Source organism: Orcinus orca, chromosome 1, assembly GCF_937001465.1.
Source record: "Orcinus orca chromosome 1, mOrcOrc1.1, whole genome shotgun sequence".
NCBI lineage: Eukaryota > Metazoa > Chordata > Mammalia > Artiodactyla > Delphinidae > Orcinus > Orcinus orca.
This window is the reverse complement of record NC_064559.1, coordinates 107778571-107806350: the sequence shown is the minus strand read 5'-3', so window position 1 is coordinate 107806350 and position 27780 is coordinate 107778571. Positions and strand designations below refer to the sequence as shown.

Sequence of the window (27780 nt, the reverse complement as noted above, 5' to 3'; positions counted from 1 at the left end):
CTACAGCACCTGTTTCATCACTATTATCTTTTACCCATCTCCCCAAATCACCTTAACACTCTGAGCAGTAGCAAAATATAGAGATTTGTTCTTCAGTGCCAGTCCTACTTCAGTCTCCTAATTCATTACTACCAAATAGAGAGCTACCCACAGACCAAATGAGAAAGAGATGAAATCTGACTTCCAAACCAGAGTACGCATAAATACCTGCCATAAATTCAACACATCCAAAAACACTCTGATGAAAACTTGAGTTAGGGGCTTCCCTGGTGGTGCAGTGGTTGAGAGTCCGCCTGCCGATGCAGGGGCCACGAGTTCGTGCCCCGGTCCGGGAAGATCCCACATGCCGCGGAGCGGCTGGGCCCATGAGCCATGGCCGCTGAGCCTGTGCGTCCGGAGCCTGTGCTCCGCAACGGGAGAGGCCACAACAGTGAGAGGCCCGCGTACCACACACACACACACAAAAACACTTGAGTTAGGAGTCAATTTCTCCTCCTTGTTCAGACACCTGGAATATATTGCCTTTGGCTAAGCAGAGAGGCATGTTTCCTATGGCTTCCCAGAGAGGAAGCCCTTGGGGAAGACCAGATTCTCTGTATCCCTCCTGCACACCAAGAAAAGACCCAGCAACTCAGAGACTGGCAAGACAACCATAGCCCTGTAGGCTAGCTGAAGAGACCCTGAAGCAAGTCAAAACTTGAAGAGACAAAGAAAAACCAAGAAGAAGGCAAAGCGAGGGAGAGGAATGTCTGGCAGGAGCTGGTGGGTTTGAATGAGGCAAGATGGGGACCCCTGAGCTATTTTTGCCTCTGCTTTTGGCGGCTTCTCCTGCTTGCTGTGTTTATGGGCCTGACGTGACTTTCCACCCAAGCACACTTGCTAGGCTTGCATTGGAAAACTTGCCACCTTCCACACAGCTCAGGTTTCATCTGATTCATACCAGCAAGCTCTAGTTTCAAAAGCCCGATGCGTGTTTTTGCAACTGGATGGAAACAGTGATGCAAATCAGACCCAGAGAACACCTGCAGCTCTTCACCACACTGGTAACTTCGTCCTTGCCACCAGCTCCCCCATCTTCGGGGTAACTGACTCGGTGGCCCGATTCAATGCCCAACCTTCTCAAGGCATTGGTGTCCACAGCTGCCAACTTCCCAGGACCCCAGAAGAAGGAGCCGGTCCCCCTAAGCACCAAGGTTTACACAACAAGGTAGGGTGACCAGGAGGCCAGATTGGAGGTTGAAAGGAAGGGCTTCTGGCATACATGCCAGGGCCGGAGGCACAGGGCTGTAATTTATAGGACATGACACAGCCTCCCGAGCAGACTAGTGTGTGAACCGGCAGAGTTTCCCTCAGGATCAGGCCTTCGTGTTCCAAAGCTGAGCCGGTGTGAGGAAGTAGGGACAAGGGGCCACTCTGACTCAGTCATACCAAATTTTAGCTACTCATTGCTTGGAAGGGAGGAGGGAAGGCAGAAACCAAGACCTGGTCAACACAGAAGTGGCTGAGGTGCAATTTCATCATCCTGGGCTTGGCCCAACCCATCCTCTTGGGGTGAGGGAGGAAAGATTTGTTACTGCTGCTGTCATGGACACTGGGCAGCCACAGCCAGAGACCGGCAGGAAGCAGTAGGAGGAGAGGCTGAGAACAGACGAAGGGGAGTGGCTGTGGCACTGGACTATGGGTTCAGCAGGAGAGGGGTGACCACACAGGAACTGGGAATTCATGCAAGGTCTTCCTTCATCCAGGCCCTGCTTCTGGGAAACCTGGTGGGAACCAGGAAACTAAAAATTGCTTCCTGGCTCCTTCCCAACCCAGGCTAGGTCAGGCATTCCTGCTCTGTGCTCTGTACACAGCACATAGCCTGTCAGAGCGCTCATCGCCCTGCATTACATTTGTCTGTTTACATATCTGTCTCTTGGGAGCAGGGACGGTATGTATCCATCTTTCTGCCTTCCAGCACCTAGTAGCCTATCTGCCTAGGTTAATGCTTGGTGAACGAGTGAATGAACTACTGCCGTGATTAAAGTGTGACGCGTTCCCTGTACTGAAACGGCGGGGGTGCTGCTGTGTTGCAGAGCCGTCTCTACGTGTCCAGGGCACTAGCTGGGATAAGGCAGCCGTCTCGGCCAGGGCAAAGGAGCATCACTTGGGGCTTTCTCGTCACTGTCATGTGACCTCACCTATCCTGACTAAATTCTGACCTCCCCATTCTTATCTCTCCCCATTCCACACTTTATCATCTCATTTCCTACTATCACACAGCTCTTCCTAAGGCATAGCCCTGATGACAAAACATCTGCTGACATTAACTGATCACTAACTAGGGATGCCTTTATGTAATTCTTATAACAGCCCTAAACAGATAAGGAAATTGACGTCAAGAGGAATTAAGTAAGCTTGACTTGAGCAGTCAAGTTTTCAGAGCCAGTAAGGGACAAAACTCACAGTTCAAACCCACCTGAAACTTATAACCGCTATCCTCAAAATCTTGCAGGGGCTCTAATTAACTTACTCATTTATCCTTTTTGTCTAGATTTTAAAGTCCTTAGGGCAGAGACTATTCCTCACTCATCAACATGCTGTAAGTGTTCAATAAATAGTTGTTGAATTTAATTGAATGCACCATTTGTCTTAGGCCTCTTGTAAAAACAACCTGAAGAGCTTGTGCATGGGTCAAAGAGGCAGAAGCACTGGGACTGAACAAGCAGCATGGATCATAACGGCTCACAGCCATTCTTTGGAGAAAGGTGGGAATAGTCATGTAGGAAGCATCCTCTGGGTCCCCCTCCAGGCTTTTGCAGTGGTTCCAACTCTTTCTGCTACAGGAAGAGATAAACACCCTTCATGTATTTCCTCTCACCCCCAACTGCAAGGAAAACAGTAACACTAATTAGTTGTAACAGGGTGTTCATTTCACACAGTTCTCAGCAGGTTGCCCTGCTGTTCTTTGAAATGGTCTGGAAACAGCCTTGATTTTAAACATCTGAAGATAATTGAACCAAAGTTGCACCCAGAAACCCTGAGTGACAGGCCTTTTATTCTCTCCCTCACTAACAAGAAATGTTTGCTGCCGTTTCTTATTGACTCAACACTTCGAAAGCCTCCGGCACTGATGGCTTGCACCCCAGGATCCTAAAAGAATAAGTTAAAGTAACAATTGGTAATAAATGGAGGAGCAGGGACGCCTGAGCGATTAAACAAAACCCTATGCCTGTTTAAAGGGAAGAAGGAATTGCCCTACAGCCCCATAAACTTAAGGTCTGTACCTTGAAAAACTAGGGAAGTTGCAGGGAGAGCTGAAAAGAATTTATGACAAGATCAATTTGCAAACATTTTTCAAAGACAAGGATATTAGTTAGCAAATATGGAAACATTTTCTAATACATTGTTGGCAAGTGGGTGGGAAAATAGGCTGTCATGTCTTGTGGGTGGAAGTGTAAATTGCACAAACGTTTTTGGAACATCTATCAAAATTTTAAATGAGATAACTTCAACTATACAACTCTACTTCTAGAATTTATTCTATAAATGCTATCACAAGAGTGCCCCCAAAGTAATCAAGGAGCTTTATTTATAGAAGCAAAAAACTGAAAACAACCTAAAGGTCCATTAAAATAGTTTGGATAAAAATTATGATAGATCCACACAATGGAGTACTATGGGACTTTTAAAACAGTGGGAAGGGGGGGAACCTGTAAGTATGTCTATTTAACAATCTCCAGTATAACAGTTTGAAACTAACTTCATAAAGTCCAAAGTACTGTGTGTATTATGCCACATTCTATGTTTTAATTTTAAAGGTTTGTATATATACACAATTAAATATGTACATATAATGATTCATATACATCATACCTATATGATGCAAAACAAAGTAGTAACAGTGACTGATCCTGGAATGATAACGTAGGAGACTAGGGATGGGAGATTAATTTTCACTTTATGCTTTTCAGTGATTACTTTCTATCCTATCTGAATTTTTTTAATATGTGTACAAATTATTTGGGTTTTTTAAATTTGTAAGCAAAAGAGAAGAATAAGTAACAACTGTCACAGCCTATTAAGGAACAGAATCTTGCAGGACAAGTATGATCATCTAAGACACAGAGGTGGGCCTGGTACTTTAAGAGGAAAGGTACAAAACCTACCTTGTGATTTTGAGGCCTTGATTCAGTCTGTCAAGGAAAACCTACAAACGTACTTGCCAAGCAGACATTGATTGAACAGGTATACAGGTAACCAGAGGCCCATCCCCAGAAGGAGGTACCTAATGATCACTGTCACTCAGCAGGAATTTAACAAATAGTACAGAGCAGGTGCTCCTGGGCCTACTGGGCAGCAGCTGAGGAAACGTACAGGTAGACATTCTGGCCCAGAAACCCTGGCTCCTCAAGAAGAGTGAAGGAAACCGTCTACATCGCTACCACGTGCCTACAAGCCCAGCCCACGGACAGACCCCCGCAGAACCAGAGGAAAACCCACTGCACATTCAAAGGCCCTCAGACAGTAAAACAGTATTCTACCTGCCTCCAGCTCATCTTCCAACCCCCCACCCCATTTCCCAGGGTAAGGGAAGTGGGGGTACTGAGTCTGAGGGGAGGCTGTTAATGGGAAACCAACGGCTCCGTCCCAGGGCTCTGCTCATACCTGGCTGTGATCTTGGGCAATTTGTCTTCATTCGTTTCCTCACCTCCAAAATAAGATGACTAGTAGCTCCCTTTTGTGTGGTTTTGAGAGAATCAAATGAGATTATCATGATTTTCCTGCTCTGAGAAAACAAACTACCATACAACTATAAAATATTAGCAATATTACCCTGGTGATCGGTTGTGTGAGAAGCCAGCAACTTGACTGAATTGTCTAGCCATTTGGTTTAGTCAAAACAGTCAATCAGACAAACAAAACCCAAAGTTAAGATCAGTTCATTAATTGCCACGCAGATATATTATTTTATTATTATTATATCATTATGTATTAGTGCAAGGCAGGGGTGGTGTGAGGACTGGAGACACAGAGATAAAGACAGATTCCTGACGTACAGGAAAGGCCAGGTCTAGTCAGGGGATATGTGAACAAATAACTGTACTCCAATATTGTCACTACCCTATTCTGTTAGAGGTACAGGAGAGGGGCCACTGGAGAAAAACAAAAGGATTGACCCTGTGATACTTACAGAATCAACCTCCAAATACTGACTCACCAAATACCAAGGTATACAGACCAGTAACAATTGCTCACCAAATTACACATTTATTTGTGAAGGAATCTGCAAGTGATTCGGAGTAATTTTTGGTATCAGAATGTTAACCAACATATTTGTTTAATATTGTTTGGATTTAGTCAAGCCTCTCATTGAATAATTTCAAAACTAAAGGACAAAAAAAAAATGACCCCATAATTGGTAGCCATTTCAGATTTCACAGTGGTAGGAACACTGGGTAAAAATTAAAGAAATGACCTGTAAGTAGCAGCACTATTAGGCAATATTTCAATCAAGATAACTTCAAATAATATCTTTACCACCATCGCGCTCAGGACTATGTTCTCCAGATGCCTGACAGACATAGCTGTATTCCATCAAAACAGCAGTTCACCCACCAATTCAGTGGATCCCGTCCATCAGTTAAGTGAAGGAGAGGGACAAGTAGAAGATAAAATAGACAAAGCAGTTGTTTAAAGTCATGTAGACAAAAGAAACGGTTAACCAAATGTTTCACTTTCCAACATGTGTTATATTCAACTTGATGTTTCATTCAGGTCTAAATATCATTCTAAGAGTTGCAACTGTTGGGCAGAGCTCCCTGAGTTAACCTGCATAAAATTAAATTTAATTCTAATTTAATTCACTTCCAGAATGGTATTCTGTTGCCAATGTTAAAACCCTGAAGGAGTCTCCTTTTCCATGACCTCTATAAAATAACAAGTCGTAGTTGCCACAACCAGAAAAACATCCTGAGCCTCATTTGCCTAGGGAGCCTGTAATCAGATCTTACTTACTGCCCCACGTTATTTCAAGAGCCACAAGTTATTCCTATTAAAACAAAAAGTAATTTTCTGTCCTTGCTACAGTAATGAATGTTCTCGGTTATGACATTTATTTGGGTGCCGGCAGAACTAGTACAATTGCTTTTAAAATACAGGGTCCAGAGCACTCATTTAAGATGTCAAACATGCACTAACCAGTCCCTTGTCTCCTAGGCATTACCAATGAAAAGATAGTGGCAGAGAACACTAGTTTCCATACCTGTTGCCCATCAAAATCATCTGAGGACTTTCCTAAAACACAGACTTCACCCCCTCATCCCCATCCAGATCTTCTGAAAGGAGTATTTGGATTGGGGCCCTAGAATCTATCCCAGTAAAGTACCCTTCAGGTACATTGGACAGTCAGCCCTAGTGCAGAACCTTGTTTAGTGTGTGGTGTCATGAAAAGAACCAAGTAGGCGGGCTTCCCTGGTGGCGCAGTGGTTGAGAGTCTGCCTGCCGATGCAGGGGACACGGGTTTGTGCCCCGGTCCGGGAGGATCCCACATGCCGTGGAGCGGCTGGGCCTGTGAGCCATGGCTGCTGAGCCTGCACGTCCGGAGCCTGTGCTCCGCAACGGGAGAGGCCACAACAGTGAGAGGCCCACGTACCGCAAAAAAAAAAGAAAGAAATTCCCTGAAAAGAGACACTTTTATTTTCAGTTAGAAATACATTGGGGCTTCCCTGGTGGCACAGTGGTTAAGAATCTACCTCCCAGTGCAGGGGACGTGGGTTCGATCCCTGGTCAGGGAACTAGACCCCACATGCATGCTGCAACTAGGAGTTTGCATACCACAACTAAGGAGTCTGCCAGCTGCAACTAAGGAGCACACGTGCTGCAACTAAGGAGCCAGTGAGCCACAACTAAGGAGCTCGCCTGCCGCAACTAAGACTCAGCACAACCAAAAATAAATAAATAAAATTTTAAAAAATAAGAAAGCAGTACTGCATGTTTAAAAAAAAATCATGAAAAAAAACCAAAAAGAAATACACTGAATCTGTGAGCTTTGCAATGCAGAAGGTAAAATCCAAGTCATCAAGTATACAAAATGGGTCTATTTTCTTTTTTTTTTTTTTTTTTTTTTGCGGTACGTGGGCCTCTCACTGCTGTGGCCTGTCCCGTTGCGGAGCACAGGCTCTGGACGCGCAGGCTCAGCGGTCATGGCTCACGGGCCCAGCCGCTCCACGGCATGTGGGATCCTCCCGGACCGGTGCGTGAACCCGTGTCCCCTGCATCGGCAGGCGGACTCTCTCAACCACTGCGCCACCAGGGAAGCCCTGGGTCTATTTTCAAGGCCAAACAAAAAGTACAGAATCTGTTACAGGAAGATATGACTTACTTTTAGCAAATTTGGAATATGAAAATCTGGCATTACCAAAGTGATAGGAATCTGTCTTCATTTTATCAATGGATTTTTTTTTTGCCTTCATAGCATTTCACTCTCTATCACCAAAAATAACAAACATTCTTTGCACATTGAAAAGCAAGTTTATCATCCAAAGATTCTATGTACACATTTGGTGAAAAGTGAGGTATAGCAGGACCTAGCAATAAGTCCCACTGGGTAAAATTAAACATAAATTTATTTACAGAGACTATTCAGATATTAGAAAAGTTGGTGCTGATAATATTTTGCACCTCAGCATCTGAAGACCCCAGCTGTCCTTCAGAGACAGGATACTTCATGACCGACAACTAGATCTTGGTGAGCTGTCATGTGCACCCCTCCTAAGTTTGAGTTCCTGGATCACATTCTCTTTCCAAAGAGGACTCAGAGTAAGCCTTAAGTTGGAATGGTGGACTCCCAAAAGACACCAGGACATTCAACACGTCCTATAATCTGTTGGCTATTAACATTTAGGGACCCACAAGCTCATCTTGAAGTATCCTCACAATTCAGGATCAAAGATATTCAATGAGAGAAAGACAGACTCAGAGTCATCCTGCTGTTTACATATAAACTGTGGAGAAGCTCTCTTTTCCCACAACTTGGAGCTCAAGGCATCAACTCATCCCAGGTCTGTCAGCCTTCATGTAATTTTGTCTCCCTTCTGCTGTGTTTAGGATTGAGCGATGGCTTGAAAGCCACCAGTCCTGTGGAACCCACAGTGATACTGGGCTGGTCCCAGCAGTCAGCCACCATCGTGGGCATGGTAACCAAGAACCCAAACAAAGACAAGCTTGAAGAGCCTTTAGCTCTAAAGTAAGTTCCAGCTACACACAGCAGTAAGGCAGAGCATAAAGAACGAAAGGAAATAGCAAAGTAAGGCTGTTTTTCTTCTTGACAATCTGAATCAGACCACAGATTTTATATGTAATTTGACAGGTACCAAAAAGTACCTGGCACTTTGTATCTCAGTCCCTGACTCTTCTTTTATGACTGTGCTGGTTCTGAAAAGCATTCTCAGAGCTGCCACACATTCCTCAGCCCTCCATCTTCCTCAAAGATTACCTTGTGTTTCAGAGGGTTTTCTCTTTTTTCCTCCTGACAGCTCACCTTCTTTCACATCATGGGGCTGAGCCCTGAGCTGGGACCTCCTGCCAGTTCACTCACATATTCCTACGGCTCATAGGAAGAAACAGCCAGAAGAATTTCTATCATTCTGCTTCAGCTTAACACAACTCTACTTTCTCAGGCAAACTTGTGCAATCTGTCTTTCATTTGGAGATATTTTTGTACTTCTGTTTGACACTGGGGATTTTCAGATTGCCTTTTATTCTCTTTCATTTTCTCCCTTGCTGGGCAGAAAACAGAGGCTGCCATGGACATAAGGCCTGAAACAAACAGGGTAAGATGAGGCAGAGTTATTCCCACAAACTAATTGTGCTTCCAAATGCTAGTGCCTGGTCAGGAGAGAGCTCTGAAATAGACTCCATGCAGACAGCATTCGGCAAATCCCAGCTACAAAAACTTCTTGTTAATGGGGCAATTAGAGATTCTTTCCTTCTTAAAATCCAGTGGTCTTATCTCCATTACAGATAGAGACTTCAGAGTATAGAGATATCAACTCACACGTGCAAGATCACATCTAGAGGCAACTGGCAAACACCTCATGCTGGGCCTCCAGGACCATCTGGAAGCCAAATCATTTGTAAAGTGGCTGTAGTGGTTACCATACCCCTCACTAAAGTTGGACAACTACCGATTCAGTTTAGCAAATGTTCATGAAGAGTTAACAGGGATTCGAAGAGGAGAGAGTCACAGTGCTCTGCCAGTCTTACAAAACAAATATGCCCTCCAAAAAGCTAACACTCAAGGCAAAATGTGTTAAGTGTCATAAGAAAGGTACAAAGGATTGACTTTTACAGGCTTCTATTTTGTTCCTTCTTCTGTGACCAATTTTAAAGCATAGAGAAGATCGATCAAAAGCACTGTGAGAGCGTACGTGTGTGCACGTGCACAGAGATGGCCACAGAACCAAGAGAGACAGCCAAAGTCACTGCCTCCTTGGCTACAGACATCAATTGCCCGAGAGTCTACAGGTTAATCCAGTCTAATAGGACAACAAGAGGATAACACGTGTATATGCTGTCAAGAAAAGAAAGAACTAAATGCAAATTACTCTCCTGCTGGCAATGCAAAGTCTGTAGGGATTCTATGAAGCCAGAGGCAGGGCAGGAACCTTGCTCATAAATGGTCTAATCAGATTACTCAGTGAAGACCTCCCCTCCTCAAGAGGAGCTTTATGGTGATGATGGCCAGTGGGGAACCTCTGTATTCTTACCATCTTGGCTTCACATTTGATAGTTGCAGTTTACCTAGCTGAGACTCCCTGATTACTATAAAGTCACAGATGCACACTGGCACCATTTTGAGAGGAAATTACAGAGAGGCCCCTAAAAGGGAGTTCCCAAGTGGGAAGCAGCCACATAGCACAGAGAGATCAGCTCGGTGCTTTGTGACCATCTAGAGGGATGGGATAGGGAGGGTGGGAGGGAGATGCAAGAGGGAGGAGATATGGGGATATATGTATATGTATAGCTGATTCACTTTATTATAAAGCAGAAAGTAACATACCATTGTAAAGCAATTATACTCCAATAAAGATGTTAAAAAAATAAAATAACATGAACACAGAACCCAAGAAAAAGAGGAGTTCCCTATAGCGGACTCCAAGTGAAGAAAATGTTGGTGACGTCTGAGAACTTTCTTCCCTAAGGCAATATCCAAATTGGACTTGAGCTCTGCATGGATATATGTGGTTTTCTTCTGAGGTCATCCTATGTTTGAATGTGTACATCATGCCAATGAACGTTTATATCAAATTATTCTTTTTCATCTTGGAATAATTCTCTTATATTAGGTGCTTAAGATGAGTCTTGAAAGTAGGATAAACTTTCTTCAAAAGAAATTTTAGGGAAGGAGAAGGAGAAAAGTACTCGAGACAGGAAGAGCAGGAGCAACTGCATGGAGGACAATAAAAGTTAGCCTCTGGGGGCTTCCCTGGTGGCGCAGTGATTGAGAGTCCGCCTGCCGATGCAGGGGACACGGGTTCGTGCCCCGGTCTGGGAAGATCCCACAAGCCGCGGAGCGGCTGGGCCCGTGAGCCATGGCCGCGGAGCCTGTGCTCCGCAACGGGGGAGGCCACAACAGTGAGAGGCCCGCGTACCGCAAAAAAAAAAAAAAAAAAAAAAAAAGTTAGCCTCTGTCCAAAGGAAATGCAGTATCCCAAAAAGAGATCTGCACTCCATGTTTGTTGCAGTATTATTCACAACAGCTAAGATATAAACACACTACGTGCACAGGGAACTATATTCAATATCCTGTGATAAACCATAATGGAAAAGAACATGAAAAAGAATGTACATATATGTATAATTAAATCACTTTGCTGTATAGTAGAAATTAACACATTGTAAATCAACTATACTTCAATAAAATAAATTATAAAATAAAAAATAAAATAAAGTGACCATCCATGGGTGGATAAAGAAATGGATATATAAATATAAATATATATACATACATATATGTGTATATATATAAGTGTGTGTATGTGTGTGTGTGAATATTATTCAGCCAGGGGAAAGAAAGAAATCCTACCATTTGCCACAATGTGAACGGACCTTGCGGGCATTATGCTGAGAGAAATAAGTCAGAGAAAGACAAATACTGTATAATCTTACCTATATGTTGTATTTCTAAAAGTTGAACTCATAGGACAGAGTAGAATGGTAGTTACTAGGGTGTGAGGTGGGGGAATTAAAGAGATGTTAGTCAAAGGGTACAAACTTGCAGTTAGAAGATAATTGAGTTCTGGAGATCTAAAGCACAGCACTGTGATTATAGTCAACAAACTGTACTATATACCTTCAAGTTGCTGAGACCACAAAAGGTGGTAATCATATTTCAGTATATTAATGTATCAAATCAACACACTGTATACCTTAAACTTACACAATATGTATGTCAATTTTTTTTTTTAAGTCAGCCTGTGTAAAGGGAATTGGACAAGCAGTGGAGATAAGCTAAGAAGGGTAGGTTGGGACAACCCTATCTGACACTCACCAAAAGGTTTCTCATAAGAACACTGAAGTGTTTCTGAGTTCCAAAATTTACCAAAAATATCATTATAAGCATGGTAATACGGAGCACTTTCCATGGGCCTGGCACTGTGTCAAGCACTTTGCATTTGTTATCTCACTTAATTCTCACAACAACTCTGCAGCAGGTATTCTTACCCTCATTTTACACGGATGCACCGGAGGCACAGAAGTCAGTCACTTGCCCAAGGTCACACAGCCAGAACCATGTGCAGGGGTCTGGTCTCCCCGACCCGCCCTCCATGCTCTTCACTGTTGCTCAAGGCTGCCTCTTTGGCCTCCACCTGTTGTCTTAGTTTCCCACACCAGCCAGTTTCTTCTGCTTCTAGGATATGAAGGACCGTCTGCTTTCTTTAGAATTTCATACTCATTCCCCAACAGAGGCCATCCAAGGCAACACAGGGTTGGTACCCAGCTGGCAAGATGATGGACCAAAAATTATCCTCAAAATTTAGGAAAGACGCTGGATGAGAACGCCTCAAAATCTACCTATACACATGCCCCCAAGTTGCCCTTGCGTTAAAGCCAGATCTGTCATTCTCAACACTCACCAGCGATGAGCCACGCAGCTGTGGAGGCCTAACAGACAGGCAGGAAAACAGGCAAAGAAAGAGAAGAATGTAGTCAAGCCCCAAAGAAAAAATGTTAACATCCGGAACAAACTCACCCACACAGGCTGGGGAACCGTTACACTGAGCTCTCCGTAACATCCCCCAGGCACCATCCCGCCCAGCCCTCCCTACACACACGCGCGCACTCACACACGGATACACACACACTCTCCAGGGCTTGGTTTACTATTTGCTCACCCGCACAGCAGTCAGGTTGTCCTGTGTCTGTAGGAGGTGCCTTCTGCCGTACCTACCACCCAGTCAGGATATCAGAGATGCCTTAAATCTCTGTGATGTCACAGTCTAATCTGGGTAACGCACAGTTGCAGCAGATGGGATCTAATGTTCCCAGGACTAATGCTGGTCATACAACCAGTGCTCTGAACACTAAAGGAACATTGAACTGGCCAAGGCCTGGCTGGTTTCATATCTTGCAGCGGTTCTAAATAGACAGATCTCATGGATGAGATCCAGTAAATCACCTAAGACTGCAGCATTCATCTCATCCTCTGTCACACTCTACACTTCAAGGGTTTGGCTCCACATGGGTTCCTCGAGCAAGGAAACGGGCCCAGAGATTCAAATGTTTCTGTTGCTGCAAGAACATATCAAATCCCATCAGTCGCTGCCTGCCCCGAGGGAGGTGGGCAATAGGAGAAAGTAAAGCTTTAAAACAGAGATTGACTTTACATCTTTCTCTTTTTAGCTTCTAAAAGCCATTTTTCTATCACTGTGTACAACAGACAAGAATATGATAGACCTTACAGTTAAACAGCAAAGAAATACAGTAATATTAAAGTCCACACACTGAAAGCGGGGGTCGAGGTGGGGGTAGCTTTTCTACAAATCCCTGTTGGAGGCATGAGACTTCCTAAGTGGGAAAGGTTACTCAGAGTAGAGGAGAGGGTGGGAAATGATGGAAAGACAGTGAACAGGTCCACCAAAAACTTGAAACCCATTGTTAATTTCCCTGAAACTCACTGCTGAGATCACAACCACTTAAAGCGGGTCAGAGGAGTAAAGGAGCTCAGAGTGTAAGTGTTTATCGGAATGCGAGATTTCTGCAAATCACTGATCCCATACGGAACTAGGCTGCTCTAATAGAGCTGTTACAAAATAAATGAATCAGAGCAGTCACTCAGAGGTTAAAGTTAAAGCCATGACTCTGAGAGTGAGTGTACTTGCTGTGGGTCCTCAAGGCAGTTTCCTAATCCTTAGGCATTAGAAAGAAGCCACTGTGGAAATCAGAATCTCCTCCTTTGTAAATTCAATCCACGGCAAAGGGATTTCAGCTGAGATTGCTGAGTTCGAAAAAATCAGCAGTACTTAGAAGTGCACGAATTGCTGTCACTGCAACTGATACGTTCCTAAGCCGTTCCATTTTGAATCAATTACCAGTGAGATGCCATCCATCCCGTTGTGAATGGAGAAGGGAATGGGTGAAACAGAGCAGTTAACGTTTCCCCTTCATTTCACTGCATGAGGGGATTTAGGATGAGGAGGCTTTAGATCGAAATCAATATTTCAGACACTAAGATTTCTGTGCATTAAACTCAAAGAAAAGCAAGTCACATTGGGAAGGCTGCACTCGCCCCGTTCCAAAAACCAGGGTGTAGAAACTCAACCCTGTGATCACTGTCACAGCGGCTTCTACCAGCAGGTATGAAGAAGGCACCTTAGGGCTAGAGGGACTAACAACCATAGGAAAGAAAGAGACCCAGAAACTATAAATGAGCTCTCTCTCATTTATGATTTAAGAATTGGTTTGGGGGGACAGCATGGAGAGCAAGCATAAATTTCCGTCTACGAAAGTTCAAAGTTCTCTCCATAGCACTGAAGAGTCATCCGCCGCGGGGAGCAGTACAGTCTAGTGGTTAAGACATTGACTCTGGAGCCCCATGGAGCTGGGTTTAAATTCTGGCCACACCAGCTAAAGTGAACTGGAGGTGTGTGTCTGTGGGCAAGTTATTTGAGTCTCAATATTCTCATGTGTAAATGGGGAAACAATTACCTCCCTTGAAGGACTATGGGGTGCATACAATGAAAGAATGTGAGACCATCAGCACAGTGCCTGGTACCCTCTAGCCATGAAAGCTTTTATGGTTAGCAGCTGTGGGGACACTGAGATAATATGATGCTTGTAAGATTGGAAGTATGGAAACATCTGATAAAATGTGGAGCAGAGAGTCTATTTTGAAGACTGAGACCTGCCTTCCAGCCAGGACAAAGCAGCTCCCTCCTCTGAATGGCCAGGCAGGACCTGAGTGCTACTGGTGAAGGGCCCTGGGCTCCTTGAAGGAGGGAGGGCTTGGGAGAGATCCTTTCTCTGTTCCTCTTCCCTGGGAATGCACCTTCTCCCTCTGTGGTGGAGAATCAATATAAACAAAGTCTGGGGTGTGACTATTTAAAAAAAAAAAAAAAAGTAAATGATCAAATCCAGCCTTCCGTTTTCTGGAAGGAAGAAAACGGTGCAAAACTGTGCAGCCAGATGTGAGTTCTAACAGAATGGCTGGAGCTTCTGCTGTTTCCCTGGAAAAAGACTTCCCAGTGTCTTCTTCCTGAACAGTCAGCTTGGTTATAGGTTTTCCTTTCATTTAGTCCCTTCCCCTCCACCTCCATTTCTTTGAACTCAACCAAGGGCACCTAAAACTCCTTCACTGCAGCCTCAGCTAATCGGTGCAACTGGCTCATTTTGCCCAGAATCCTGGCGGGGGGGGGGGGGGGTCCATCAGAATACAGGCTTTACAAACAAAGCCTTAGGAAAATGAATGTTCTTTATTTCCTATACGATAAAACCTGAATTTGGGGGGATTTCTAGGCTCCAAAAACTAACCAAAGAGAAACACGCTCATGTTATTCCACTTTCCTGCATCCAGAAAGGCCCCTCTGTCTGCTGCCAGAGCTGAGCTCCTGAAGAGCCGGTAAAGCTGAGGCTCCGTAGCTCCACCCTCTGCCCACCCCCCCTTCCTACCGTACGCCAGGGGGCTGACCCCCACCCTTGGAAGCCCTCTCCCCCTCCCGTCAGTGCTCACTCAGGTGCTGGCTTTTTGCCTCAGTGGGACCCTAAATAGCAATGGCTCTCAAAGTTTAATTTGATTTGATTAAGCCATGCCTGCTTCAAAGCCTGTACTCTGTTTCCAGCCACACGCTATACACCAAGTACGGATCCCACTCCAAGTCCCAAACATCCCATTTAAAGCAAAAAACTGGGGGAGAGGGGCGGTGGCTACAATAGATTACGATTTGCAACAATTTCTTATTTAAACTGGTCACTAAGGTAAGCAATCACTGTCAATTCAATTGATAGGAATAACAGGCACCGTGCTAAATCCTTTGTTCCTTCAACACGCGCTATCTCATTTAATCCTCACAAACACCTGTTGATGAATACATTTATTATTACCAATGCAGAAACTGGGGTTGACAGAGATTAAGTAACTTGCCCAAGGTCATACAACTAGCAAGTGTTGGAAGTAGGGCTCAGACACAAGCTGTTTAACCCCAGAAACCTGAGTTTTTAACCATTCTACAATCCATTCATTGTAACAAATAGTAATGATAATAGGAGTAATTATCTCATTAGAGTGTTCTGGGAAATCATACATATATATACAATTGTTATATATTATTATTTGGAATATATATATAATTGTTACATATTACATTTGGAATCTATGTATATATATAAAACTTAGCACAGTGGCTGGTACATAGTGTTCAATAAATTTGTTTTCATTGTTCTTGTTGTGTTATCATTATCATTATACTTTTATCATTTACTAAGTATTTCCTCTGTGTCAGCCACTTGTGTCAGGCTCTAAAGATACAAAAGCAATGAAGACAACATCCCTGCCCCACAGCAGTTTATAGGGCAGTAGTGAGAGAGGATGACCAGTAAATCTACAAGCTCCATGATGACAGAGGTCTGCACAGGGGCTGGGGCTGCAGAGAATGGTGCATCAACTGAGGGTGGGGAACTGTCACCGGGCTTTGAAGCCCAGCTGTACCAGTCTGTAAGGAAATAAGGTCCCACAAGACAGAAACATGAGAAACCCTCTTAGGTGTGTCCTGGGCCCAGTTTTTTGTCTGACCCTGCCCTCAAGTTCAGCAGCTATGAATAGAGAGGTCTTGAACGCTAAGCTGTCTTCTGATCTATCTTGTTGACAAGCGTTTTGCCTGTTACTAAGTCATCCTTTTAGCATTCTCACAACTCTGCCAGATGAAGATCTCGGCTTAGCAGACTGGACATGGAAAATAGTTACTAGTGCTTTCCATTAGGCTCAAATAGAAATGAGGGGCAACTGATTTTGGGCGGATGGAGGCAGGTGGGAAGGGCGGTCCACCAATTCAGTTTACCAGTGATGAAGTTTTTCTCATTCTTCATTTTTCAAATCCATAGAGTTTTTCCAGCTATTTCTGAGAATGGCACAAAAAAATGTTCAAAGCATAAATAACTTATATTTCCTTTAAATTCACTAATGCCATAGAACTCTTTTAGTAGGAGGGTCCTGGGCATTCACACAAACAATAGATTACATCAGACACAAAAGACTAGAAATCACTGATCCAGGACTTCTGAACATGTGATATTAATCTAAAAACTTTTCAAGAGCTTTATGGAAGCTCTTAATTCTAGCTGTAAAAATCTTTTTTTTTTTTTTTTTGGCCTTGTGTTGCTATTACTGTTACTTTCTACAACTGCAGTAAAACTTCCCTCATTCAAACAAAGTAAGGGATGAGTCAAGTGATAGCCACAGTGCATCAGGAGAAAAAAAATTTTTTTTTTTTACGATAACAAGATCACAGAATCTTATAGCTAATGGGCTTCAGGTGTTATTTAAGCCTCTCTTGCATCTCACAAGCCAGGAACTATGGCCTCATCAGTTACTATAAAACAACTTTAAAACATTTTTTTCAACATTTATATGTCCTCCTTTAAAACAAATATCCCTGGTTCCAACATTAATGACAAAACTAGCACTACATTCTAGGTCTAATTTAAGCGAGTATAGCCCTCTTCCTACTTTAATACATGGATATAATCTAGAATACGAGGGCCTGTGTTGAAAGCTCTGTAGTATAGTGAAGACTCATAGATATCCACATAAGCAATTAAGGCTTCTGAAACGTTTTACAATTCAGTATTCCTCTGCAAGCTTGCATATACGATTAATTTTCTAAGCCCTTTTTTTCCTATATAGCACATAGGTATATAGATATATATACACCTAGCCCCTCCCCAGCTTTGCTGCAAACAAATAAAGAAATCAAAGTATTAGACTTCTGAATTAAGGAAGATTTGTCACATCCAGGGAAAGCATTGCTGCGTTCACAATCATTTATTGGCCCAAATGCTTGCCTCTCCCCACTGTGAAAAGCAAGTATTTATTTTTCGGAAGCAAAAACATAAGGCCTGAACCACCCAAGTCACCTAACCCTTGGTTAAAATTCTGGGCCCTTGGGGCCTGGTGTGATTGATGCTTTGGAGCCAGGATGCCTCGAGGCGGGACTTCCCTCTCAGCTAACGCTGAGCTCTTGAAGGGAAGCCGTCTGGCCGGCTTCTTACAGAATACAGTCATTTCTCAATCTGCTTGGTAAAGATGGGTGGTTTCTTTGTTTTTTTTTTAAGAAAAGAATTACTTCATTGTTTTAAATCTCCAAGAACAATGCAAAGAACAATTGCCTGCTGTCCCTTTGTCTCGGTGGGCAATGCCGGGTTTCTGGGAGGGGGACATCTCTGCGGTTATGAGCCCTACACCCTCGGGGATCATGTGTGTCTCGAACCGACAAAATGACCTTCCTTTTTAATGGACTGCCTGTGATATTGACTGACCCTAGAATTGCCCATTTGGAAATGGTTAGAGATTAAAAATCCTACAAGCCGAGGGATTCTTGGTTTCTAATTGCTAATGTTTGAAGTGAGTTTGATTCCTCAAAAATTTGTTCAGTCTGATAAAAGCAAAAGCTCAAACTCCCCTCAGGGCGCGAAGTGTAAGATCCTTGGGTGCTGTCTGATTTGAGGTTGGTTTGGAGTTTTCTTCCCCTGATTTTTTTTGTGGGAGGGGGGACGGCAATCTTTCACCAAAGCCTTCCTAATTAGCCCCATAGTCCCCGCATTTCTCCAAGATGTAAACAGAGCTGAGAAAAGCACCCACCATCCCTCAGGATGCCGGCACTGGTTTCAAAGGCCCCGCGCTAACCCTGGACCCACGCACGCGGCCCTGCGGATCGGCCAGGCGGAGCCCCGAGCGCCGGAGCAGGAACGCGGGCCGCGCTCCCCGAGGCCCGGCCGCCGCTCCCGCCCGGCGAGGCGGCCGAGACCCGAGCGAGGGACGGAAAGCGGGCAGCCCCAGCCGCGGCCCAATTCGCCGACTCGTGAAGGTCACCCGGGATGGTTTCACGAAAAGAGATGCAATCCCAATGCCTTCCTCGGTGAAACGTCATCTGAAAATTTTTTAAGGGGGTGAAAAAATGAGCTACCAACGTGTGTGTAGGAGATTGGAGGAGGGGACCAGGTCGGGGTGAGGGGAAGTGAGGAGGGAGGGGAAATACAGGGGGGCGAACTGCACTCCGAGCCCTTGTCTGGGGCTTTGACATCACGTTCTGGGCTGCGGGACAGTAAAGAAAGGCAGGGAGTGTTCGGGGTCAGAATTTCTGTTCACCCGGTGGAGAACTAGGCGTTAAAACTCTAAGGATCCGTCTAGGTGTGTAATGACCTCCAGTGTTCCTTGTAAAGGGAACTCTACTGTTATCTGTAGCATTTTGGTTTTTAAACGAAGGCTATATTAGGAGATTAGTTCTGCAATCCACAATTAGGGGTTGGTGTTTTGTTTGCTGTAATCCTCTAAAGTGTGTGGCAATTTGGAAACAGCTAATTTGAACCTCAGCAACTATATTGTAGAAAATATAAGAGGACAAATAGGGACAAGATGTTGAATATATTTCCTATCTTCTTAAATTATTTCCCCCAAATCACACTGTTTCTCTCACTCTTTCTATTAACCATTATTATTATCCAGATTCCTCTTAGTTGTTCCGTTAGCTCTCTTCATGGAAGAACATGAAATTACTCTTCAGAATACAAGGCAGCTTCTGTCCATCCAAAATGAAGATGGCATTATTCACAAAATTAAAAGCCAAATTTAGAAAAATTTCCACTCTCCTCGTTCTTTTAAATTGCATCTGCACAGTCTCATTTTCTGCTGTTTTCTCTTAGGCTTTAGTCAAAATCATCAATTTGAGAGTTAAATAAAAACACCAATAGCTAGAAGTTTCAGGTCTGGGGATACTCTTGAATTGTCAAAGGATACCTAGAGATGACAAAGTTTCTTGCCCCCCAGATTTTAGGTGTTCCCAATTTGTTAAACTGGCTCCACACACACACACACACAAAAGCAGTTTATTTTCTCTGCAACTTCATCTATGTCTCATTCAGAACTTAAAGGTCACACATAAATTTGTGTATAAAACACATACACTTGTGTAAATACTTTTTAAATATCCTGTATATACTTATGTATAAAGGGCAGAACTAGACATTGGCTGATTTTAAAAGTACAGAATAAAAAGTAGTGATTACAAGGCCTATTTTCACCTCCGGTATCAAAAGCTCATCATCAGTTTGTAGTCAGCAAAAAACGTCCTGCCCTGCCTCAAAGTGAAGCCATTAATGGCAGGGAATAAATGTTGATTTGTCGTCACCAGTTGCTTTAATTCCCCACCTCTTCCCATTTCACCTCCGGTCCTCCCTACTGAGTCTCATTTTCCACCCTGACACTTAGAGTGAGGGCCTCACTTAAATTAACTAATAATTATCCTTGCCCAAAGAAGTGTAAACAGACCTTAATTTCAAAATTTGCTAATTGCTGTTCCCAGTACAGACCCCTGAGTATCTCTGTCATGCACATATAAAATTCAAAGCTCACTAGAAACCAGAAAAGGCAAAGCAAAAATAAACCATAGGGATGAGAGAAAGAAGGGGGAAAGATTCCATGTTCCACCAGCTCCCTACTTTCCGCTGTGGAAAAATATCCCAAAAGGTTAAAACTAGAAAACCACTTAAATATTCTCCCCATGCTTAACTACTTTATCTTTTGGGAGTAGGAAAGCACTAACCAGCTACACCCCTGGAATAATCATTGGACAGATTTCTGCGTTTCCAAAAAGGAAAGTGAAATGCCAATCTGCTCTTTATCCCTGTGGAATTTGCACAGTTCAGCCTGGCTTTTTTTTTTTTTTTTAATCTACAGTCACCTAGAGAAGAAACTCCCAGATTTAAGAAGTAATCGTTTTTCTCCCAGGTGTGAGAAATAAACTCCTACTAGAGTCCATAATAAGAATCTTAAAAAAAGTGCTCTCATCTTATTAATATTATAATTTTGGCAATAGAGAAAAGGATTGTCACAGACCTGGAATATTTCACTCCTTAATACTAGCAATGCCCTTGGAGAGGTTTAGACGAACAAAATAGTTGTCTTCTGAGCCAAAATGTATTTGTCCCTCCCTCTTTGTGGCCCAACATGAAGGATTAATGATGAGGGACTTGCTTCCATTAAACTCTCATCCACACAAGGAAATTATACAAATAAACGGGGGAACACAAACCACCAATACCCAATCATTTTAGTACTGGCTCCCAGGTCAGGCATTTCCTACCATTCTTCACTTACTCCTCACGTGCCGAGTATATGAACTAAATATGTTAAACAAATTTTCTTTAATAATTAAAAGATGTTCATGATACCATTTGAAGTAATGGGGTGGAGGTGCACAGGAAAACGGCAGCGGGTATGCGTCAATATAATTTCAATCCGAGCCCCACCATAAGAAATTTAATTCCCCCTTCCCCCTGCATGAACGTCACCTCGTAAACTTTTCTTTCTGGAAGTTTTATCTATAAAATCAGGAAACCTAAAGTGGCTAGCTCTGAAACCAAATAAAGTATTCAATAAGAAAGAGCGTTGGGTGGGCCGTAGAAGACGCGAATTCAGAATCGCTGCGCACCGAGGCTGGAAGCTGATCTGTCCAGGAAAGCCTTCGCCGCCCTTTAGGCTTGTGCTCTTCGGAACGGTCTCCGAGGGGTAGGGGTGGCTGTGAAGCCAGCCGGGCAAAGGGGCAGCCCTGCACCGAGTAGCGAAGAAACGAGAGCAACCCGTCCCACCCGCGCGCACGCCTTCCACACGCTTCACGTGGGTTTCTGAACCCCCCGGGGGAGGTGGAGGGGGGTATGGGAGCGACCTGCAGAGGTGCAAACCACAGCCCACTCCATTTCTTCCAACACAGTCCAAACTCTGGGCACCAGTGTTTTCCGCATTCCCTGTCCTCCCCACTGCCCTCGAGCAGTTTGCTCCATCTATGGGACAGAATGGGTTGGAATTATCTCCTTTTTCCGAGTGGCTTCTATCGTGCCACCACTCCAGGACCGGAGCTTTATGCAGAATGTCTCCATAACCCTCCCCACCGCGCGGGGGACATTGTGGCGCACTCTCCCAGCCCCGTACATCCAGAAGGCACTAATTTAGCCACTGTCGGAGCAGAGCGCGAAAAAGGCATTTGGCAGTCATGCCGCAGCAAACCACCATCCTTAACCGGCCTACAAGGCATTCAGATCTTGCCTACCCCTTCACTCCCTTTCAGAATCGTGACACAAGGTCACTGACCAAAGAGGCAGCCACCGCGGAAGGCCGTTTTGACCTGGCAACCGGGAGGTTTGGGCACGTTCATCAGGTCCTACACTTGGCTTATTCGCAGGGCGCAGACCCGGCACTTCGAGGCCTGCATCGGTGCCGGGACGCACGCACCGCCGAGGAGCCGGAGTTCTACCCGAGAAAGACCCTTGGCGTCTTGCCCAGAGCGCCGCATACCCATACACGGCGGTCCACGCCCCAGCCTGCGCCCTGGCTGGTGCTTGCCTCGCACAAGTACGTTCTCCCCACTGGCTTCAAACTCATCGCCTTTTCTCCATTACTTAAACATCAGTGAAGAGTCACTTCTTCCGTTTTGACCCTAACGTTCCCGTATTGGGGGGTTGGGAGTGGGTAGAGGGGTGATGTCAGGATTAAAATCTTGGAGTTCTACTCTGAGCAAACAAGCCGTAAACCGGCAGATTAATTCCTGTGACCGGTTGGTCTCGCTAACTCGAAGGAAGCAAGTGCCTGGGGCACTGCGAGGAATTTTCTTGTCTCATGTCACTAGGGGTTGCGCAGCCGGGTGCCTGGGAGAAGGCGAGCGCCTGACGTGTGTGCACGTGTGCGCGGAGTGCGTGACTCCCTCGCGTTATTGTGTGTGCCTGCTCTGTGTGCCCACCCGCGTGCGTCGCCACCTCCTTAGGCCGCCGAGCGCCTTGGCTGCGAAGCTCAGGCCCGCGGGCTCCGGAGGGGGAAAATCCCATCGCAGAAGGTTTAAATCATTTTTCTCCGCGGGGGATCGGGCCTCGGCCGCACTCGGCTGTGGGTTTGGGCGGGAAAGACCCAAACCCGAGCTGGGGAAGCCGGGTGGAGCCGGGGCTGCGGTCCGAGCGCAGATGGCGCCGCCGCGTGCCTGAAATATACTTCCAAGGCCGCAGCCGGAGCAGCTGTTCCCGGCGATCCTGGCTCGAAAGTTTCCTCCGTTGCTGCTGTGTGAGAGGCGGGGGCAAGCCGACCCGAGAGCCAGGCTTTTCAGAGACCGGTTTTGAGACCCTCCGCAGCCCGCAGAGGCTGAGTGCTGGCGGCTTCTCCAAAAGACTGGAGCGCTGGCCCGGGTGTAAAAATGACGGTACCTTACAGGCCCTTCTCAGGGCCTTCTCCAAGGCCCGGAGGGCCTCAGGGTTTTTTGGGCCCACCAGGCTCGGTGGAAATCTTTGAAATACATACTGTGTGTCCTCTGACGTGTGAGGGCCTACAGCGAGCAGGCCAGGCTGGTCCCCCCGCTTATGCAGGTTGGAGCCCCAGGCTGCAGGCGCTCGGCGCCAACTAAAGCCAGCTCTGTCCAGACGTCGAAAGGAAAACGGGCTGTGAAAAAGCAAAAAGCCACGTCTTTGAAAAAACCTTAAGCATTAAAATCGGACCCTTCGGTTGTCTGAGGATCCCGGAATTTTGAGGGAGGGCTGAAAACGATGGTACCAGTCAGGGAGGGTATGGTGAGAATGATAAATACGGCTGCTCTAAGGCGGGTGGCCTGTGTATGTGTGTGTTTGTTTAATCCTTCCCCAGCCCCTTGGCAATATTTTTCTTGTCGCTGTGGGTTTTTTTCTGTTCCTGACTTCTTTTCGGCCTAGGGCCGGCGAGCCACGCAGTGGGTCCAGCCCCCTCTTCTCCTAATCGGGAGAAGAAAGTTTAATGATAATTCTGAGGCCCAGCCGGCTAGAGACTCGGCCCTGGGCATAATGGAGTCGCCCGCACCCCCTTTCCCGCCTCCAACACCATGCACACACCATTAAATGTGGCTCTGCCTTTGTATTTGTTAGGGCGCTGTATTAAAGACAAAAAGAAAGGCCTATAGGGAACTCCAAGCCCTGGCGTGCCTTCTACTACCCCGCTCAAAGCCCAAAGCTCTGTCTGCTCCACTCTCCTGACTGCCAAGTCTCCACATCAGAGCACGCTTTTTCTGAAAGATATTTTTTCATCCTACATCCTGTTCGTCCTGTTCAAAAGAAAGTCTTGGCCACTACGGGAACTCCAACTTGGAGATCCCCTCGGCCCACAACGGGACGGCCCAGCTGCACGCAGCCTGGCTCCGCAGAGGGCCCGCGAGTGCTTTTGACTTCCGGCTTCTTCCTCCTACCAGACCTTTGCCCCACAAACATATTTCGTTTTCTCTAACCCAAACGCCCATCTTTTTCTTTAAAAAAAAAAAAAGTGACAAAGGTAATGAGAACTGGTCAACTGACCTCTCTATTATGTAAAGTTCTATGTTAGGTCCTCACCCCCTACCCCCATCCCGCGGGAGCCAGGAAAGAGCATTCTGGATGCCAGGTTCTCGTGTTCACATCCCTGGACTGGTCTCTCCTTGTCCCCAATCCTCGTTTTTTTCTCCCCATTATTTTCTGAGAAGGACGGCGGAAAGAAAACTGCCAGTTGAGTCTCATTATGATCCCACATGTTGGTCCTTTTGAACATAAGACCCTACACGGGCTCCCTACGACCTGTACCCCCCTCCCAGAGAAAAGTACCCGTGGACAGGACAGGGCGTCTGCCATACTCAGTTAGATAACTTCTGCCTTTTCCACCATCGGGAAAATAAAGTAAACTACATCGCCAATCGTGAGTTGTCATAAGGCCTGAGAAAACTTCCACTAAACTGTGTGAAGGCCCAAACGAGATTCTGACAACAAATAAGTACGGTGAGGAAATAGGGTCTGGCCAGAGATGGGAAACACACATTAGCCATGCGTTCCTTTCTGGATTGCCCACACAGGGGTCCGCGTGGACAGGCACCCACATCCAAATACAACGAAAGGCTTGAGCAGACGAAATAAATCTCCTTTTAATTTTCTTTTCATCGACTAATAAAAATAATTCCCCAGCACGAAACCCAAATACCGTAACCGGCCGCAAGAACACGGAGAATTCATCAAACTCTGTCTCTGCAGGTCACCCGCTAATCGCGTTATTATTAGCCTCAGGAGCATGGAAATTGAACTGTCACTGCCGAAAGAGAAAATGTAAGCGACAGCTGTCTCTCCTTGGGTCGGCCAGCTTTCCAGCCCCCAAGCTCCTGGGCCCCAAGCTGGGTCCCCAAGCTCCTGGGCCTGCGGCCAGCCCCATCCCTTTGCGGGCAGCCCTTCCCTTCCGACTTGCCGGCGCTCTGACCCAAATCTACTCTCCAGCCCTAGCTGGTCAGCAGGAGCACCTCCAGAAAAGTTTTAGAAATCCTGTACGGAAACTTTCTGAAGCGCTAAACCAAGCCGCTGCGAGCGTTGAGTGTGTGCGCGCTCGCGCTCGCGCGCGCGCGCGGGCAAAATTCTTCCGACAACAGCTGTTCCCCCTGTGTTTTGCACAGTTGAAATCTTGGCACTTAATACAAAACGTTGTTTTCCCCCCTTCCTAGGGTTCTGTTAAAGTACTGATGTAGACACCCGCCCGCTGTTTTACGTGTTGTGTGTATATAACGTGCATAGAAGGCGCACAGATCCGAGACACGTTGCTGCACTGATCCCCACAAATACGCAGAGATGTGGGCCCTGAAGAGTGGCCCAGGGCGCAGGGTAAGCGGGCTAAAATCCATTCCTCTTTCCACAAATGCCAACTAAGTAGAAATATAATTATGCTCCCTCGTCACGGGCATTAGGAGAAACACAACTTGAGTCCCAGAAAAGTTGGTGTGGAAAGGGAAAGGACCGAGGTTGAAGGCTAAATGGGGCAAACTGGGCAATTCCCACAGGGGTGTCGGACCGAGAACTCCGTGCCAGTCCTCGGACCTCTCAGAAGTGAGTCCCAGCTCCTCTCCGCTCCCGCCACTGCCTTGCATCGGCGCCCCTCTTAACCCCAGGGGCCTGCAGCCCCAGCAGCTGCGGGCACCGTGAACACTGCATTCTGCTCCCAGAAGGAGAAGGGGATGCGAGCAAGAAGGCCTCCCGGCTTGAGGTTGGCGACGAAACTGCAAGGCTCAGGCCAGTTTCCCCAAATTGGTTCCGGCGAATTTGGGGAAGGCTCAAGGCATTTGCGCAAAGAAAAAGAAACCCGGGTTGGAGCAAGACGTCGTCACCGCCAGGGCCTTCCTCTTCGCCACTCTCCCCGCCCGCTGGCCGCCCGGCGTCCCTTCTCCGCCCGCCTCCCGTGTTCTGGCCCTACGCACTCACCCGGGTGAGGCTCCAGGCCGTGCGCGGCCGCGTCCTCCGTGTCTCCGAGTGGGCCCGCGGGGCTCAGCGCCTCCATGGACAGGTCCAGCCCCTTCTCCTCCCAGTCTCGCAGCTTCCGCTTTTTATTTGAGCCGATCAAGGCTTCAACGGAGAAGGCATGTGCTCGCGAGCTCAGGGCGACTGCAGATCTTCTCCTTTCACTCATCTTAGCCGCCCGCACCCCGGCCCCCGCTCGCCCCCGCTACAGAGGGAGCAGCCCGAGCCCTCACGCTCCGAGCGCCCGCCGGGCCGGGCCCGGGAGAGGCGGCGGCGAGGCGGCCGAGACTGAGGCGGCGGCTTTGCGGGTCCTCGGCACCCTCCTCCTGCGCCCTCCGCCGCCGGCTCGGACCGACGTCCCTGGCTGCCCCAGCCCCTAGGAAAGAGCGCCCCGAGCGCTACCCGCTCGCTGCATGAGCGCCCGAGTCCTGCTTCCCACCCACCCGGGCAGGCGCTCACAGGCTGTGCAGACTGGACTTCATCTTTTTTTTATTCTCTCTCCCTCCTCCCTCTCCCTTTCTCTCCTCCCTCTCCCTCTTCCTCCCGTGGTCTTCCCGTCCTTCCTCTGATCCAAACTTCTGGGAAACCTTTTTTTCTAAATTCCTCCCTTCTCGAGGAGCTGGGGGCAGGCGGTGCGCTCCTGTCCGAGGGGCGAGGGAGAGGGAGGGGGGAGGAAGAGAAAGACTGAGGGGAAAAAAAAAAGCCCCCGACCAATGGCGAAGAGGGAACAGGAGAAACCCTGAGAGCGCCGGCCAATGAGAGGAGGGGAGAGACTGAGGCTCGGGCCAAGGCTCCGCGCGGATTGTCCCCGGGATGTTCCTGGGCCGACTTTAACTCCTGGCTTCCCAGTCCCCCACGGATCCTCGTGGGGCGGGGGGGTGGGGGGAAGGGAGGGGAGCTGAAAGTCGAGGTCTGATCTGTGCCGTTACAAACTCCTGCAAGTCCCACATCCATACCTTTTCCTCCCAAATCTGCTAGGTCTCACAGACGCTGCAAGCGCAGTCATTTAAATTACGGATCTGGAATTGGGAGGCTCTGACAAAAGGTCAACCTGTCCAAATAACGCCAGAAAAAGATTCCGACAATCTCGCGCTTGCCCCCCAGATGCTATTAGATCTGCTAGTTCCGCCGGGGTTTCGCTACACAGGTTCTTATTTTCCTGTTGAACGATTTCTAAGCGACTCTGGTTAAGGCAAAACGAAAGAAACAACAAGAAAGCCTCGTTACTATCCGAGGTCTTGTAATTGAAAATACAAAAATCGCTTCGTCCTTCCAGCTCTACCTGGTAGAGAAGGAGACTAGGCGCCCTCAAAGCGAGAGGGCTGCGGTGGGACACCCGGCTTACCGCGCGCTCCTCAGGCGGATCCCGACTGGGCCCGCACGCAGCAAATGCTCTCCTGCTGTTCGGCGTGGATGCTAAGCCGGGCTTCGCCTGCTTGGGGCGCTTGCTCTGGAGAACCCGCCGAGAGGGGCTGGGAGAGGGCAGCCAGGAACTTTGACAGTGGAGAAGGAGCTTTTTCAAAATTCCCTTTAAATCCGATCACCTCGGGAGCCCGGCTCTCCCCGCCCCACTGATCCTCCCTCCACCCTTCAAAAAAAAAAAAAAATCTTTCAGGACAGTGTGGTCGTCAGGGATTTCTAAGGAACTTAAACCCAACACTTCTGGCCATTCTGATTCCCCACACCCGCTACCGGTTTCGGGCCGCTGGAGACCCCGAGCTTAGCCCAGCACAGAGCAAGTTCAGAGGGGCCAAGAAGTTGATCCTGCCAAGCTGGAAAAAGGTC

At 46.7% G+C, this 27780-nt stretch overlaps 1 protein-coding gene across 1 annotated transcript in view; it reads right to left on the bottom strand.

Annotated features, from left to right (window-relative positions):
• The window catches only part of TBX15 (T-box transcription factor 15), a 105539-nt gene extending 78874 nt beyond the window's left edge, over positions 1 to 26665 (bottom strand). Inside the window, exon 1 of the mRNA XM_004263252.3 lies at positions 25960 to 26665. Within this exon, the coding sequence (XP_004263300.1) occupies positions 25960 to 26164 (205 nt within the window). The 5' untranslated portion in view covers positions 26165 to 26665. The remainder of the gene's footprint in view (positions 1 to 25959) is intronic.
• Between the last annotated feature and the right edge of the window lie 1115 nt (positions 26666 to 27780).